The sequence below is a fragment of the Apaloderma vittatum genome, unplaced genomic scaffold (assembly GCF_000703405.1).
Source record: "Apaloderma vittatum isolate BGI_N311 unplaced genomic scaffold, ASM70340v1 scaffold27366, whole genome shotgun sequence".
Lineage (NCBI taxonomy): Eukaryota > Metazoa > Chordata > Aves > Trogoniformes > Trogonidae > Apaloderma > Apaloderma vittatum.
The window spans coordinates 2,243-17,302 of NW_009720539.1; the positions used below are offsets into that span (position 1 = coordinate 2,243).

Sequence of the window (15,060 nt, forward strand, 5' to 3'; positions counted from 1 at the left end):
AAAGCAGAAGTACCTTACTGGGACTGGGCTTAGCTAACCAGCTGATGGCTTGTAAAGAAAGACAGCTGCCAGTAGTCTTTGAAGCTCGCCCGAGAACAGGGGAAGCTGTTGCCAGGAGGTTGCACTTCAGTCCCGTTAGAAGGAAGGTGACAGTGTGGAGTCTTCCTCGTGCATACGTCTGTGCCTATGGCAAAGTACTTTCCAAGTTCAGAATCCTGTACTTGTGTTCAGGGAAGTGATTGTCTAAGTTCTGATAAACAAGATGCTTTCTCTGGTACTTGCTCATTTAAAATCTCCTAGAAATTAGGACTCTGCCTTAAGTGTATTTTATTCTCTTTGTTCAGTGTTAGAGGGTTTGACGAGCCTGGCAACAGTCTGGCCCTTATTCACTTTCCTGCATGCTGTGTTGTGCTGCAGACTTTATGTTAAACAGAAACAGAACAAGCATCTCTGAAATTAAGGAGTCTCCTCTCTTTTTTTTTTCTTTCATGAAGAATAAGAAAAATAAAGCCCACTGTACAGAGCTAATAATAACCCCACTCAGCTTTTAGGTTGACATTTGAAAACTAGTTTTTTTATGCTGGTCAGGTATTACGATAATAGCTAAGCTAACTATTATCTTGTTTTTCTGTTGTAGTACAATAGGGTTTGGATCCCTGATAATGATGAAGTTTGGCAGTCTGCGGAAATCACGAAAAACTACAAGGCTGGAGACCGTTTTCTCCATGTGCAATTAGAAGATGGAACTGTAAGGAGAAAAGCCTTAGTTATTGTGGCGTTTGCTGAGATATGTTCATGTAGAAAAACAGGACCTGAAATACTTATCTCTATTTTCTTTTATGCAAACTCTGCAGTGACCAGAATTTTATCATTGAAATTTGTAGAGTAAGAGGCTGTTACAAAAAAAATATGAAGAGTGCAGTTCTACTATCTGTATAACATTAGTGTAGAAAAATTACCTCAAACATCACTTGACTTTTGAAACAAGCACTGAAAGTCATCCTAAGGTGAAGTATATCAGAAGTCTAAGGCAGGCATGGTTATTTCTCACAGAGCTAGCTGTCGCTTTTTATTCCTGAAGTTGTTGCTTTGTGTAAAATCTGTTAATTTTAGTATCTGAGTTCTTTGCAGATTTAATATTTTGAAAATGGTATTTCTGCATTTCTGTTCTGTAAAGACAAGTGTTAAATATATGATTAAATGGATTTGTTGAAAGAAAGAGAGGTGAGTTGTAAAGTCTGTGTAAAGAAGACTGAAGGGTTGCAAATAAGGGTAGTTTGGGATCTGACTGAAAATCTGGCCAGGTGTTTGCTTTCATTCAGTTGCAGCTGGTCTGCTCTTTTCATCTGTGCTTGAAATATGCATGTGTTTAAAGAGCTAAAGGCATTTCCTATTTTTACAGATTTTGATACAAAATACTGTAAATAAAGAGAATGTAGCTTTCTGTTTCATAAACAGAGAAGAGGTTTGTCTTACTTTCATGATCTCCAAGTTCCCTAAGTTCAGTGGGATATATGGAATTGATAAAATATAAGAACAGACAGGGCTCCATCAACCCTGTAACTTTGCGTAAAGGCAGAACATCAATTTGTGTTTATGCAAACAAAATGCATTTTGTATTTCAAGTCATTTTTGTTGACAGGAACTGAATTACCCTGTTGATCCAGCTGCCTTGCCACCCCTACGAAATCCTGACATACTCGTTGGCGAAAATGATCTCACCGCGCTTAGTTATCTCCATGAACCAGCTGTTCTACACAATCTTAAAGTTCGTTTTATGGAATCTAAGCTTATCTACACCTATAGTGGTAAGCAAAGTAAAACGCAAGGTTTAAAAAAACAATCTAAAAAAAAAAAGGTTAGTTTGCAATATGATGTGAGTCATGTTTTCCTCAGGTGTAACTCATTCAAGTTAACTTATTTTTATGTGGGTATAGATTGGATTGTTCATCAGGATCTCCTGTCTAACTTAGAAAATAGTGTTATTTTGTGTCAGTTTAACTGTTGTTGCCAACACCTGGCATTTCATTGAACTGACCTATGTTTTGTTTTTCTTTTGTACGCTTGGTTCTAGGAATAATTTTGGTTGCAATAAACCCCTATAAACAGTTGCCGATATATGGAGATGCTATTATCCATGCATATAGTGGGCAAAACATGGGGGACATGGATCCACATATATTTGCTGTGGCGGAAGAAGCATACAAGCAAATGGCAAGGTTCAGTATGTCCATAATGTTTATAATATATATTTTTCTATTATGTTTTTGTAATTAATGTCTGTAAATTACACTTGAAGTCTGGTGGCAGTCGATGTTAATTGTAATTTAATCTAACTCTGTATGTGCCACTGGCTGTTAAGCATGCCTTTGAATGGGTAGCATAGCTAGAGGAAGAGTAATTCCTTAACCAGCGGAGGAGTTCCTAGAACCCGCAACTATTTTCATGTGTGATGAGGGGCAAAATGCTGCCCTAGCTGCAATGGCATCAGCCTAGGTGTTACAACCGAAGGGGATTAAGAGAAGAACAGGTGAAAGGTGGGACTTAGCAGAGAATTGACCACAGCTTTGTTTCATATATTTGTTTCTTACGTATAATTCTTACATTTATCCATGCCTTTTAGATGTGTCTGCTTTAATCTGTCTGATTATTTGCTTTCAGAAATAACAAAAATCAGTCTATTATAGTCAGTGGAGAATCAGGAGCTGGAAAGACTGTGTCTGCAAGATACACTATGAGGTACTTTGCCACTGTGAGTAAGTCAAGCAGCAATGCACATGTGGAGGATAAAGTGTTGGCATCCAATCCAATAACTGAGGTAAGTTTCGGAGAGTATCTGTCAAGTCTGTACTCACAGAGGAAAGAATTCTGAGAGCTGCTGGGCATCTTTGTTTCAAATCTTTAGGGATGTCTTAGCTGCCTGAGTTAGATATCTGAATTAGAAGTTTAGCCTCTGAGTGTTAGTGATGGAATTGGTAGTTGGCTTCAGGAACGCCCAGCTTCTGCCTGATTTACCAGTGGCCCTTTGGAGGCACTAGTTTGCCTCCAGAGCTCTATCTAACAACATCCTCTTAATTAGATGTTGAGAGAACAGTGCTGAGCAAGTAATTTGTTTGGTTTGGTTAAGATTCCTTATGTACTTGCTCTAATTCTCATTTTGTGTAGTGTTACGCTATTTGACTTATGGTTTATCTTCAAATTTGTGCCTCAGTTTAAATCTCACAACTCAACGCTGAGATTGATTCTTGAGCACCTTTGATTTTATGAACTTGTGGTTGAGTCATGTTTTGACAAAGTTATTCTAATGAACGGTGCAAATAAAACAAGTTTTAGAAGTTTATGATTTTTGTAGGCTGTCGGCAACGCAAAAACCACACGGAATGATAATAGCAGTCGATTTGGAAAATACACTGAGATCAGTTTTGATCGGAGTTACCAAATCATTGGAGCTAATATGAGAACATACCTGCTTGAAAAATCCAGAGTTGTCTTTCAGGTGGGTAAAATAAAGTTAAAATTAGTCAATGTCAGTATAGCTACTAAAGTACTACGCTTTACTAGTTTCATATAGAAAATGTTATGTGAAGTTCTGAATAGTATGACTAAGCAGCATTTGTTTTTTAATAGGAGCTAGTCTTATTTTTAATAAGAAACTAATTTAGTCCCTGTTATTCTTTGTGTTAAACAGAAGATATCTTGGGGACAATTCCCTGGGATAGGTGCAAGAAATATTTGAGAAAACTGTGACTTTCAGTCGCAGTGGTAACATGGTCCAGTTGTACCTGGAAGGGAACGGGATATATAGGGCCAGAGAGAGCCTTGGTAAAAAAACTGGCTGAAAATTTCTAAGGCCAGGGCTTGTTGAATGTGACTTGCTACAGTGTCAGAGCATAATTAGGATAATCTGCTAAAGAAAGCATTTAATTTTATAAAACTGTTTTTACAAAGTTTTCCTTTTTAGTCTTACTGTAACTTTTTACAGTATGAAAAGTACTTCTATATATACCTGCTGCCCGAAGGAGTCTTCTGAGTTACCACGGGTCGGTGTTTCAGCTGGCACTCCTGCACAATTATTCATTACATTATTTTTCAGTTCTTTTTTGTAGATAAGGTTGTTCAAGCTGAAGAAAAATCAGGGTAACAGCCTTGGGGAAAGAACTCAGCATATTGCTAATGGAAATAAAGTATACTTGAATTTATCAAAGCTTTTGCTGAAGTCATAAGATCTGCCATTTTATTATTGGACAATTTCTTTGACAGACTGTTGCAGCTGAATTTAGCCTTCAAGTATCACTGTCTCTTCAGAGTAGTGTTGTATATGGAGCGTTTTTCTCTTTCTTTGGTGGTGGTTTTTTCCTTCTCTAATGGTATCCTTTGCTTTAATTTACAGTCAGAGAATGAGAGAAACTATCATATATTTTATCAGTTGTGTGCATCTGCTATGCAACCTGAATTTAAGCATCTTAAATTAGGTAGGTCTCAAGAAAATAACTTACTCTTCACTTTCGCAGTGCAGTGTTTTGAAAATTGGATTTTCGAATGCTAGGCTGTTAAGTGCTTTATAGCACAGATCTCAGAATTAACAATGGGACTTGCCTTTTTAAGTCACTTAGCTGTTAATCCTGCATGTATTGAACTTGGTAGCAAATCCCTAGTAACTTGAATAGTCATGATCAAGCACCTAATGTCACTGAAAATCTTACTCTAATACTTTCTGTAGTGACAGATGCCATAACGACAGTTTAGGGCCTTGATTTTACCTCCTTGGAGGTCTGGAGAACCAGACCTTACACATATATTTACTCCATCTTCATTCCTGTTTGTTTATTAGTTCATGTTAAGATTGCTAGGAATTATGAATACTAATTTGCATCAGATTAATGGAGTTAGACACATGGATTTCTCTTAGAGTACTTCTAACTCATTGCTATCTTCTGACAGCATCTTTGATTTTCTGATGTTACAAGAATCTTTAACAAGTGGCTATCCCCAGACCCAAGTTTTCCAGCATTACAAGTTTTGCTTTTTGTCTATAGGAAGTGCAGAAGAATTTAACTACACAAGAATGGGTGGCAGCCCAGTAATAGAAGGAGTTGATGACAGAGCAAATATGGTGGAGACTCAGAAGACATTTGCCTTGCTGGGTAAATTGTTGGGGAAAGCTTTTCAATAGATTTAAAAATTGGGAGTTTTGTGGGGGTTTTTTTCCGAAATGATCAAAGTTGTATTGTTTCTGAAATGTCCATAGATGTTACTAGTAATTCCCAAAATAATTTCTTCCATAGCCTGTCCACTGTGCTGTTGGTCTGTTTTAAAAGTACTAGGCGAGAGCACATGGCTGCTAGTAATTGGTGTTTAAGGTTAATGGCCAAAATTACTAAGGACTGGAATCTTCTTGGCCTTTAAGCTAAGGCGCTGCAGCAGAAGTGGAATTGGAAGCGTCTTCACCCCTTTCTGTGAAAACCAAATCATACTTGAGCTGGCACTTGGGGGAGGTACAGGAATTTATGCCTAACCTCTCATCCGATCAGACAAGCAGAAAGTAGGCAAAACCAAGGCTTTACATAGTGGTCTGCAGAGATGCTCTACAGTTCCTGGCTACACAGCAAAGCAAATAATCCATCATTGTGCTGTTTAGAATAATTACACTGTCCTGAATATCTATAATAATCAAGAATTGGCATTTTTTTTAGGTCTGAAGGGGGATTTTCAGATGGATGTTTTCAAAATGCTGGCAGCAATCTTACACTTGGGCAATGTGGAAATAACAGCTGTTGGAGATGAAAGATCATCCATCAGTGTAAGGAAGTAGCTCGCTCAGATACCAATGTTTTCTTTCCCATTCTATGCCAAAAGTCCTTTAGCAATATTTTTTTTTCATATCTGGGGCTCAGAGCTGCATTAAATCTGTGTACTAAATTTGAGAGATTTCTCCACCTTTCTCTGTATAGAAATGCAGCGAGTGTTTATGCGAATCCTGTTTTGTGCCAAAGTTTGCAAAGTCTGAAGGAGAGGCAGAATGTGGCAAAAAGAATCCCATTGGGATGCAGTTAACCCACAGCTGTCGGAAAAGCCATTTGGGACTGTCTGCAGGATAGAGGAAACAGCATTGTCAAAGCTGCTCAGAATGTGTCCCAGCAGACCATGCAAGTCGAAAAAACAAGGACACCGAATCATAGTCTGCAGTAACCTTTTCTGTCAGTGTCTTAATCGAAAGCATCTCACCCAGTCTTAAGTTTTTCTCTCCTGTATCAGGAGCTCTTATCCAGTATTATCTGCTTTAGCTCCTCTTGGTGAAAAATTGAACAGAGCCCCTTGTCTATCTAAAAATAAAAGTCGTAGCTTGATATCGGTAGTACTGGGATTTCACTGTCTAGACAACGGTTCAAGTATGAAATGTAATGTAATAGTGTTTACTCATCTTTTCTAAAGCTGGAAGATAAACATCTCAATATATTCTGTGAACTCCTGGATTTAAAACGTGACAAAATGGCACAGTGGTTGTGCCACCGAAAGATTGTCACTACCTCCGAGACTGTAATAAAGCCAATGACAAGAGCTCAGGCTGTTAATGCAAGGGATGCCCTGGCGAAGAAGATCTATTCACATTTATTTGACTTCATTGTGGAAAGAATTAACCAAGCTTTGCAGTTCCCTGGCAAACAACATACTTTCATTGGTGTTTTGGACATTTATGGGTAAGAATGGCTCTGGGAAGAAATTCACTTTTCAAGATGTGCCTTTTCTTTGGAGTTGATAAGAGGCGCTTTTCAGTTTGTGATGCTAATGAATTTGGAAGGGTTAGTTTTACTAAAAGGTCACAGTCATGTGAGTTCTTTAGCATTCAGAGTAGTGAAAATGTTCAGCAGCTATAAATGCTGAATGAGGTTTAAATTTAACTTTTTGATGTGATAAGTTTAGATTTAAATTTACATTTTTTAGCTCTGTTATGTCTGGTAAAATGAACTTCTAGGGAAGTTTTGAAATGCCTGAGCATCATTAGTCTAATGGCTATTTATTTTAGTTAGAAATATTAGGATAACTCCAAAGTCTTACAAGAATACTACTATTTGTATTTAAATGTCAAGGGATTTTTTTTTTCCTTATGTGTTTCAGCTTTGAAACATTTGATGTGAACAGTTTTGAACAGTTTTGCATCAATTATGCCAATGAAAAGCTGCAGCAGCAGTTCAACCTGGTATGTTCTTTTATTTATTACAGTTCTTTGTCTTATTTTTCTTCAGTTTTGAGATTATCTATAATGCATGTTAGCAAATACTGTTTATATTTGAGTAATGGATATTCTTGGATAATGGCTACCCTGTAATAGATTAAAGTATTTATATATATATACATACATACACAGATATATAAAAAATAAAATGACTGAGTTTATTTTCTGTTAGGACAGACATGTATGTAGTAACATGCAAGCACACATATTTATTTTCTTCCTTACATTTCTATAATTTGCATGTATCTAGCATGTCTTTAAACTTGAACAAGAGGAATACATGAAGGAAGATATCCCATGGACTTTAATAGACTTTTATGACAACCAGCCTGTCATTGACCTTATTGAAGCTAAAATGGGAATTTTAGAACTTCTGGATGAAGAGTGCTTGGTAATTTAAAACTTCTTACATTTAAAACTCATGAAAACCTTTACATTTTTTACAAGTTGGGCTTGTAATACATATTTTATCTTTTAAAATGGGAAGTAGGGTGTTTTCCTCATAAAAAGAACATTAATATTGGCCATCTACTTGGTAATTTTAATTGTGAGGCACTTAGTGTATTTTTCTCGTATAAAGCTAAGGATTTAAAACTAGATTCCTACCTTGAAGCTAACCCAGCAACCAGAGTTCTTCACTGTGAGGGCAGTGCAGTACTAGAAGAGGTTAAGCAAAGGTTCAGACAGCAGCTCGATCTAGCACTGATGGTCGTCTCGCTCAGAGCAGGAATTTGGACTACCCAGTCTCCAGGGGTCTCCTCCACCGATATTTCCACGATCTAGTTATTCCACAAATCACACAAAACCCCACTCTTCCTTTCCTTTCCTTTTTATAAGTTAATGCACCAAACCTACATCTTTGCTTTTACTTCTGCAGTCTTATTCTTTCTTTCTCTGTGCTCTCTCCCGACTGTAGCAGTTCCCAAATCTGTGTTCTTTTTCTTCTGCATATCTGTGGTTCCCTTAGGCTTCCAAACTTATTGAAGCAGATTTGTCAGTGAAGAACTGGCCAGGGAAAGGTAAGCCCTGTTAAAATGGTCCCTGAGAGGTGTTCTAGTGATACTGGCAGAATCCAAACTGGGAGTAATATGGGAGAAATTAGGGAACATTCTCTAACTCATTAGCTTATCCATTATTCTGCTCCTTAGCATTCTCAGGGATCAGGTTGCCCCTGATTGTAGGCAGCGTCTTCTCAGGACAAAATTATATATGATTCATCAGAGAATTAACTTTAGTCAGCAAATCTGTGTATTAATGTGACCTTTTCTCTTAAAATTATCTGCTACAGGGAGCCACTGGTTAGACTCAAAAGCCAGGAATTGGTTGTTACCAGGCCTGGTAACTCACTGGTTATGTTTTATTCAGATTGTTTATTGATAGTGAGCAATTTTACTCTTTTAAATAGTCCAAAAGAGTTTGGTTAAAGAGATTGGCCTTCTCATTTTTACAGTTACCTCATGGAACAGATGAAAACTGGCTTCAGAAGCTCTATAATAATTTTGTGAATAAAAACACACTCTTTGAAAAGCCGAGGATGTCGAACATGTCTTTCATCATTCAACACTTTGCTGATAAGGTAGAGTGTAAACAACTCAGTATTACTTCAACCTGTTTCTAGCAGTAGCTCATTCAGAAAAGAAACAAACTTAGAAAATAGAGGAAATATTAACTGCACTTGTTTGAAACCTCTATAAATCCAATCTTCAATACATAGTACTATTTATTTATTGATAGTACTGCCCGTAACTTGTCATTTAAACATAAATATAATGAATTTGAGAGTATAAAATTAAGTCATCAAGAGATAGAAAAAGAGTACAATGTGTAAATAAAATAGTCAAGATTGTAGTCCTTGCACATTTTAGTCTCAGTTATTTACATTTCAAATGTAGCAGTCCTTCTCTGGTGTTTTCATCTGAAACCATAAAATAATGAAGAGAGGAGGAAAGAAATTCCTAATGAAAGCAGAAGGAAACTGCAGTCCGTAGTGGATTCTGACAGTTTGTCTTACTTCTAAATTTGGGGTATGTAGGTATGTATGCCTGCTGGAACGAAACTGTTCAGCCGTAGTTTTAAGACGACTGAAGAGCCGTTGGCGTCCACAGTAAATTATTGCTTTGTTAATGGTTCATGTATTGCTGAAAAGCTAATGATTTCACCTGTTTGCACAGGTGGAATATAAAAGTGAAGGATTTCTGGAAAAAAACAGAGATACAGTACATGAAGTATTGATTGAAATCTTGAAGGAGAGCAAGGTTTGTGAATAATCCGTAATGATTAACTTTTTGAATACCTGATTTTACTGGAATCATTCAGACCTGATGCTACAATATTTCTTCTGGGGAAAAGTGGAGGGTTTTGATAGGTTGAAGCAATTAATCTTGTTTTTTATTGATATCCTACAATTATGTATTTTTAATATCAAAATAACATACAAGATAGAAACCCATAGTATTCAGCTTTTTCATATATGTGTGTTTACGAATCCTTGTAATGGAACAACTCAATTTATTTATTTTTTTCCTATAGTCATTACGTGTAGCTTTGGTAGGTAGTTTACCAGGAACAGCTGCCTTTGTTTTTTCTCCAGAAGAGGTTAGGAGAGTGCCAGGGCAGGGAAAACATCAGGTGTCTTATGTGTCTGCCCCTTCCCATCTGCTTGAAGGCCCAGTCCTTTTCATGTCCACAACCTTGAGACTTCAGGATTACTGTTAAGAAGCTAATTTAATCTGACCAAAGAGCGTATTTGTAATATAAATTAAATATTGGGAGAGTATAACCTTAAGGGGTCTTATTTTTAACCCTGTTCTGTATTTATGTCCATATTTGCTCATATTGAAGTGGCTTTTGCAGGCCTGCTTAACAGCTGTCAAGTTCTATCTGTGAAATGTGTAAGTGCTTCACAACAGATTCAGAATTGTTGCAACTGTTCCTTCAGTTTTTTTTGGCTTAAAGATTTGGTACCAAGTCCTGCAATACTTGGCCTAAGCATTAAGTTGGATGGGTTTTGCCTTTTGCGTTACGGTAAATGTAGTTTCTGATTAAACGTTATTACAGTTACGCAGTATTTAACTGTGATTCTTTCACCACACTTTTAGTTTCATCTGTGTGCAAATTTTTTTCAAGACAATCCAGTGTCCGTTTCACCTTTCAGTTCAACTATAAACATCAAATCTGCAAGACCTGTTCTCAAGCCACCCAACAAACACCTCCGGATGACAGTTGGCAGTAAGGTAGCACACAAATGTGATGCTTCTGCTTTCAGGGAAGGTCCTGGGCAGCCTGGGGCTGTGACACGGTTCTGTTTGTGGTCACAGGGGACTCGCCAGTTTTTGGCACAGCAGGAGCGAGCCACAGTGCAGTGCTCTGGCTCTGGGTAGAACTACGCTTGTTTAATTTTTGGGTAGGAGACTGTAGGTACAGCAGGACAGATTTCCTGCGTTTATGATCTAAACCCTGAAAATTTTTCCAGTGTCCCGCCAAAACCGAACAAATAATTAAAAAACTAATACCTGACTTAGCTGCCTATGGTTTATTAGCAAAACTGGTATGTCTGGTATTTTCTAGTTCCGGAGCTCTTTGTCTTTGCTTATGGTGACTCTTAATGCAACAACCCCTCACTACGTACGATGCATAAAGCCGAATGATGAGAAGTTGCCTTTTGAGTAAGTATGTTAGTGGTGTTGAGCTGTTACGTTACTTTTAAAAGAGTATTCTTCTATTTCACAGTATCTGTGTGTTAGCAAGCTAAATTCTTATTGTTGAACAACTTCCCGTAGCTGAAGTGAAAAGAATATTGTCTTCTTACAAAAGTAAAATAATTCAGTAATAGTTATAGATACCTTAAAATCTCTTTATTATGGATGTTTGTGTATTGTTGTAACATTTTTAGGGGAAAGGTTGTCCAGGTTTAGTTTAAATAGGTGGATATTTTGTACAGGTATCTTTGTTCTTGTACAGTATGGACTAGCACCAGTTCATATTTAGGGAATAAAAGCCACTGCCATTTTCTTTGAGAACTTCTTTTGTCCACAGAAATATTTAGAAGAGCTCTACAAGTGAGAAAAGCTACAAGCAGTGTTGAACATAGGCCTTTTCCCACAATTTTATATAATTTTAAACTTACAATACAATTTTATATGCCAGATAATTTGCATAATTCCTATGACTGTCTTTTTCTTCCCAGTAGACTGCTGAAGGAATTTATTTCTGTGTGTTTTATGCCGAGAGAGGCATGATTCTTTGTCACTTGCTGATACGAACTGTCACAGTTAATACTGAAAGGAAACAAAATTTTTGAGATGAGAATATAGTTCTCCTTTTGTTTTGAGGAAGAAAAAGAAAACTCAGATACTCCCTCTCTCACATAAAAAACACTGACGAACCTAGGACACCACATAAAAAGTAGAGAGCCCTGCCTCCTATGGGCAGAAATAGAAAACCTGCTAGTAAGATGGTTCTAATTATTATAGTATACTAAGCCCAGCAAAAATGTAAAATGTAAGTCTGCTTTTTTAGGTTTGATTCGAGAAGAGTTGTTCAGCAACTGCGAGCGTGTGGTGTTCTGGAAACTATTCGAATTAGTGCACAGAGCTACCCATCCAGGTAGGAACAGTAGTGGGCCTCCATATGTCAGAAAATACTGGAGTGTCTCTTAAATGAACTGCATTTGCTAACTTTTAATTTTTCAGGTGGACTTACATTGAGTTTTTCAGCCGTTACAGCATTCTTATGACACAGCAGGAGCTCTCCATAAATGATAAGAAGCAGATTTGCAAGACTGTTTTGCAGCGGCTAATCCAGGTTAGTCTGTATGCACTGACCCCTTGTGTATTATAGCTTCTATCAATAATAAAAACTCTCTGTTGCCAAGTGTAGTATCTCACTCCTCAAATAGGGAAGATATTTACCTTATTATTTCCTGATTTACTGTATTGCACATACGCTTGCAAGTCAGTAACCTCTTGTTATGACACAGTCATGACAAGGGCACAGATAGATGATACGATCTCTCTGTGCTTAATATTGTAAACTTGTAAAGTGGAAGGTACTCTGCTCATATTTGTAAACCATCAAACAGTAAATGATGCACATTTGTCAAGTATTAGGAGTTTTACACACACAAGAGAGCTTTTGATGGTGGAGCATATTGGAGAACTGTTTTAAATCTGTGCTATTTTGCATAATGCTCTTACTTATTAGACAAGCCTGTGGTGATGAGGCTGGTCCAAGTCAAGCCAGTGTTTAGCTTCATTGTGTCAGGACTGAGTTCAGACTCAGGGATCTGTAAGACCAAACACGGGTGTGCTCGCAGGATAGCCCTGGCAGAGGCCGAGAGGATGTTCTTGTTTAGCAAGAGCTTGCTTGAAGTGTCAATTCATAAAAAGAGAGTGTCTGATCTACAATAATAAACTAAAAATGTAATACACCTGGTTTTTTTTTCAGGATCATAACCAGTATCAGTTTGGGAGAACAAAAATTTTCTTCCGAGCAGGGCAGGTTGCTTACTTAGAAAAACTGCGATCAGACAAACTGAGATACGCATGCATCACGATCCAAAAGAGCATTCGAGGCTGGCTGCAGCGGAAGAAATTTCTTCGCATAAAACAAGCAGCTGTTATAATCCAGCAGTATTTCCGAGGGCAGCGGACTGTGCGGTATTTTTGGCTGATAAATAAATTTGTTGTTGTTTGGTTTTGCCTGAAGGGATACAGAAGGTCTAACGAATACACAACACTAATTTGGAAGTGTAATTTTTACAAAAGAGTAATTCAGATTGTGTTTCCATTTCCTCTTATTGCAATTACAGACTTGAAAATGTTCAAGTGATTCAACTGATGTGAAGAAAGGGCTCTAGGACATTTCAGATGCTGTCTGCCAGGTTCCCAAGAGGCCTGGCTACCTGTAATCTCAGTCCTTAGCTAATGATGCATGACCCACTTGTCAGCTTGGGCTTAATCCTTAGCTTCAGAGCCAGAGAAGAAATCAGCAGAAAGGAAAGGCAATTTACAATGGTCTCCAAATTAGCCTGTACAAATTATTACAAGGAATTACGCAGCAGAGAAACTGCACTGGTCTTGCACAAAGCAGACTGAGTGGAAGATGGCTCTTCCTAGGCTTTGAAATTTTCAGAAAGACACCATAGAACACTTGCTTGTGGGTCAGGTTTCAAAGACTGTGGATAATTCCCTCTCTTTCACTTTGATTGAAGAAAAAGCTGTGTTTTTAGACATGCCTGGTTTCACTATCTTCTCTGTGTGTGTGTGTGATTTGACTGACTGAGGTAATCTGCACGAGAAATCTAATGAGACCTAAGTAAACTTTATTGTCTTTTGAATTAAGGCAAGCTATAACTGCAAGAACTCTGAAGCAAACGTGGGCAGCTATAATTATTCAGAAATACTGTCGAGGTTACTTGGTCCGTAGACTTTGCCAGCTCATCCATGTGGCTGCTGTAACAATTCAAGCTTATACAAGAGGATTTCTAGCAAGAAAAAAATACCGGAAGGTACATCCTGTCAAAAATTTTATTTCAGTAACTGGAAACAGCTATTGTGCTATGAGAAAGATGGAGACAAGGGCAATGATCCCTAATACTTTACCTGGTTCTTATGTCTTCTGCTCTGTTTTTGTGCTGTAACTATAAAACTACTGAAACGCAGTAGCTTAGATCTAATCTACAAGCTACACAGAGCCCTGTGTGGTTTATACTTGATGCAGATCATTTAGTGTCCTTACGACTGGTTCAAGTGTGTCTCCAGTTTGGGTATTTCAGCATTTTGATTCTTCCATGAGATGCATTGTCGTTACCAGTGTCTGCAGAATCACAGAATGTTCTAATTGATTCTTACTGAGCCGTAGATAATTACAGGCAGGTGTCACTATTTTATTTTGAAGATGCTTGAAGAACACAAGGCTGTGATCCTCCAGAAATACGCCCGTGCATGGCTTGCCAGGCGCAGATTTCAGAATATTCGTCGGTTTGTATTGAATATCCAGCTTTCATACAGAGTTCAGCAGCTGCAGAAGAAGATAGAAGAGCAGGTGAGGGTCACCAGTCAGTTTGTGATTTGTACTATTTTTGTCATCATACCCATTTTATTCAGAGCTCTCATGTTGACTAGAGGCTTACGTGAATTACGATATCCATGCTTTACTTGACAAGACAGAAGAATACGTAAGGGATGTAGTCCTTTATTATAAACCGCTGGTATTCTTGCTACATCCACATTAGGAAGAATCGTCCAGGCTTTCCTTATATTTTTGTATTAGTTGTGCTGATGATAACAGTCTGCAATGAAGATGTCTTTTACTCTTTCTTAAGTAGTCCGTCCAATCTCTGGATGGGGTTACTTGTATTAGCATGAAGGATGTGTGAGATACTGCTCTGGTGCAACGTATTTAGTAACTTTTGGGAATTTCATATTATATTTACTTTGCTGCTTACTTTTGAAAGCCATACCAGCCAAATCATCTTTAAGATGGGATGGTAGCTTTAATGTAGTTGCCGGAAACAGTCCTGGGTTGAAATAACCATGTCTGTTATGGGCTGGTGAGCAGAAATAGGTCAAGTGCTTCCTCCGAAATTGTGTTAAACAGTGTCAGGTATGCATTTTTCTGTTTTCCTTTAACCTGTCTTGCTCATTGTAGAGTAGAGAAAATCATGGTTTGCTGGAACGATTGACCAGCCTGGCTTCGACTCACGTGAATGACATGGAAATAATACAGAAACTCGAATTAGATCTTGAAAAGGCAACTGCTCAAAAGAGAACGTATGAAGAGAAAGGGAAAAAATATAAAGAGGACAGTGAACAGGTAAGTTTTAA

At 37.7% G+C, this 15,060-nt stretch overlaps 1 protein-coding gene across 1 annotated transcript in view; it reads left to right on the forward strand.

The window, feature by feature from the left end:
* Positions 1–637: 637 nt before the first annotated feature.
* MYO5C (myosin VC) overlaps positions 638–15,060 on the forward strand; it is a gene marked incomplete at its 5' end in the record, with an annotated part of 29,034 nt that continues 14,611 nt past the window's right edge. The window contains 21 exons of the mRNA XM_009871050.1: positions 638–748; positions 1,643–1,808; positions 2,075–2,219; positions 2,662–2,818; positions 3,353–3,496; positions 4,391–4,472; positions 5,037–5,144; positions 5,694–5,800; positions 6,433–6,698; positions 7,117–7,198; positions 7,485–7,625; positions 8,685–8,810; positions 9,406–9,489; positions 10,333–10,467; positions 10,802–10,899; positions 11,753–11,839; positions 11,926–12,037; positions 12,680–12,891; positions 13,577–13,742; positions 14,132–14,278; positions 14,885–15,049. Of these exons, the coding sequence (XP_009869352.1) occupies positions 638–748; positions 1,643–1,808; positions 2,075–2,219; positions 2,662–2,818; positions 3,353–3,496; positions 4,391–4,472; positions 5,037–5,144; positions 5,694–5,800; positions 6,433–6,698; positions 7,117–7,198; positions 7,485–7,625; positions 8,685–8,810; positions 9,406–9,489; positions 10,333–10,467; positions 10,802–10,899; positions 11,753–11,839; positions 11,926–12,037; positions 12,680–12,891; positions 13,577–13,742; positions 14,132–14,278; positions 14,885–15,049 (2,841 nt within the window). The remainder of the gene's footprint in view (positions 749–1,642; positions 1,809–2,074; positions 2,220–2,661; positions 2,819–3,352; positions 3,497–4,390; positions 4,473–5,036; positions 5,145–5,693; positions 5,801–6,432; positions 6,699–7,116; positions 7,199–7,484; positions 7,626–8,684; positions 8,811–9,405; positions 9,490–10,332; positions 10,468–10,801; positions 10,900–11,752; positions 11,840–11,925; positions 12,038–12,679; positions 12,892–13,576; positions 13,743–14,131; positions 14,279–14,884; positions 15,050–15,060) is intronic.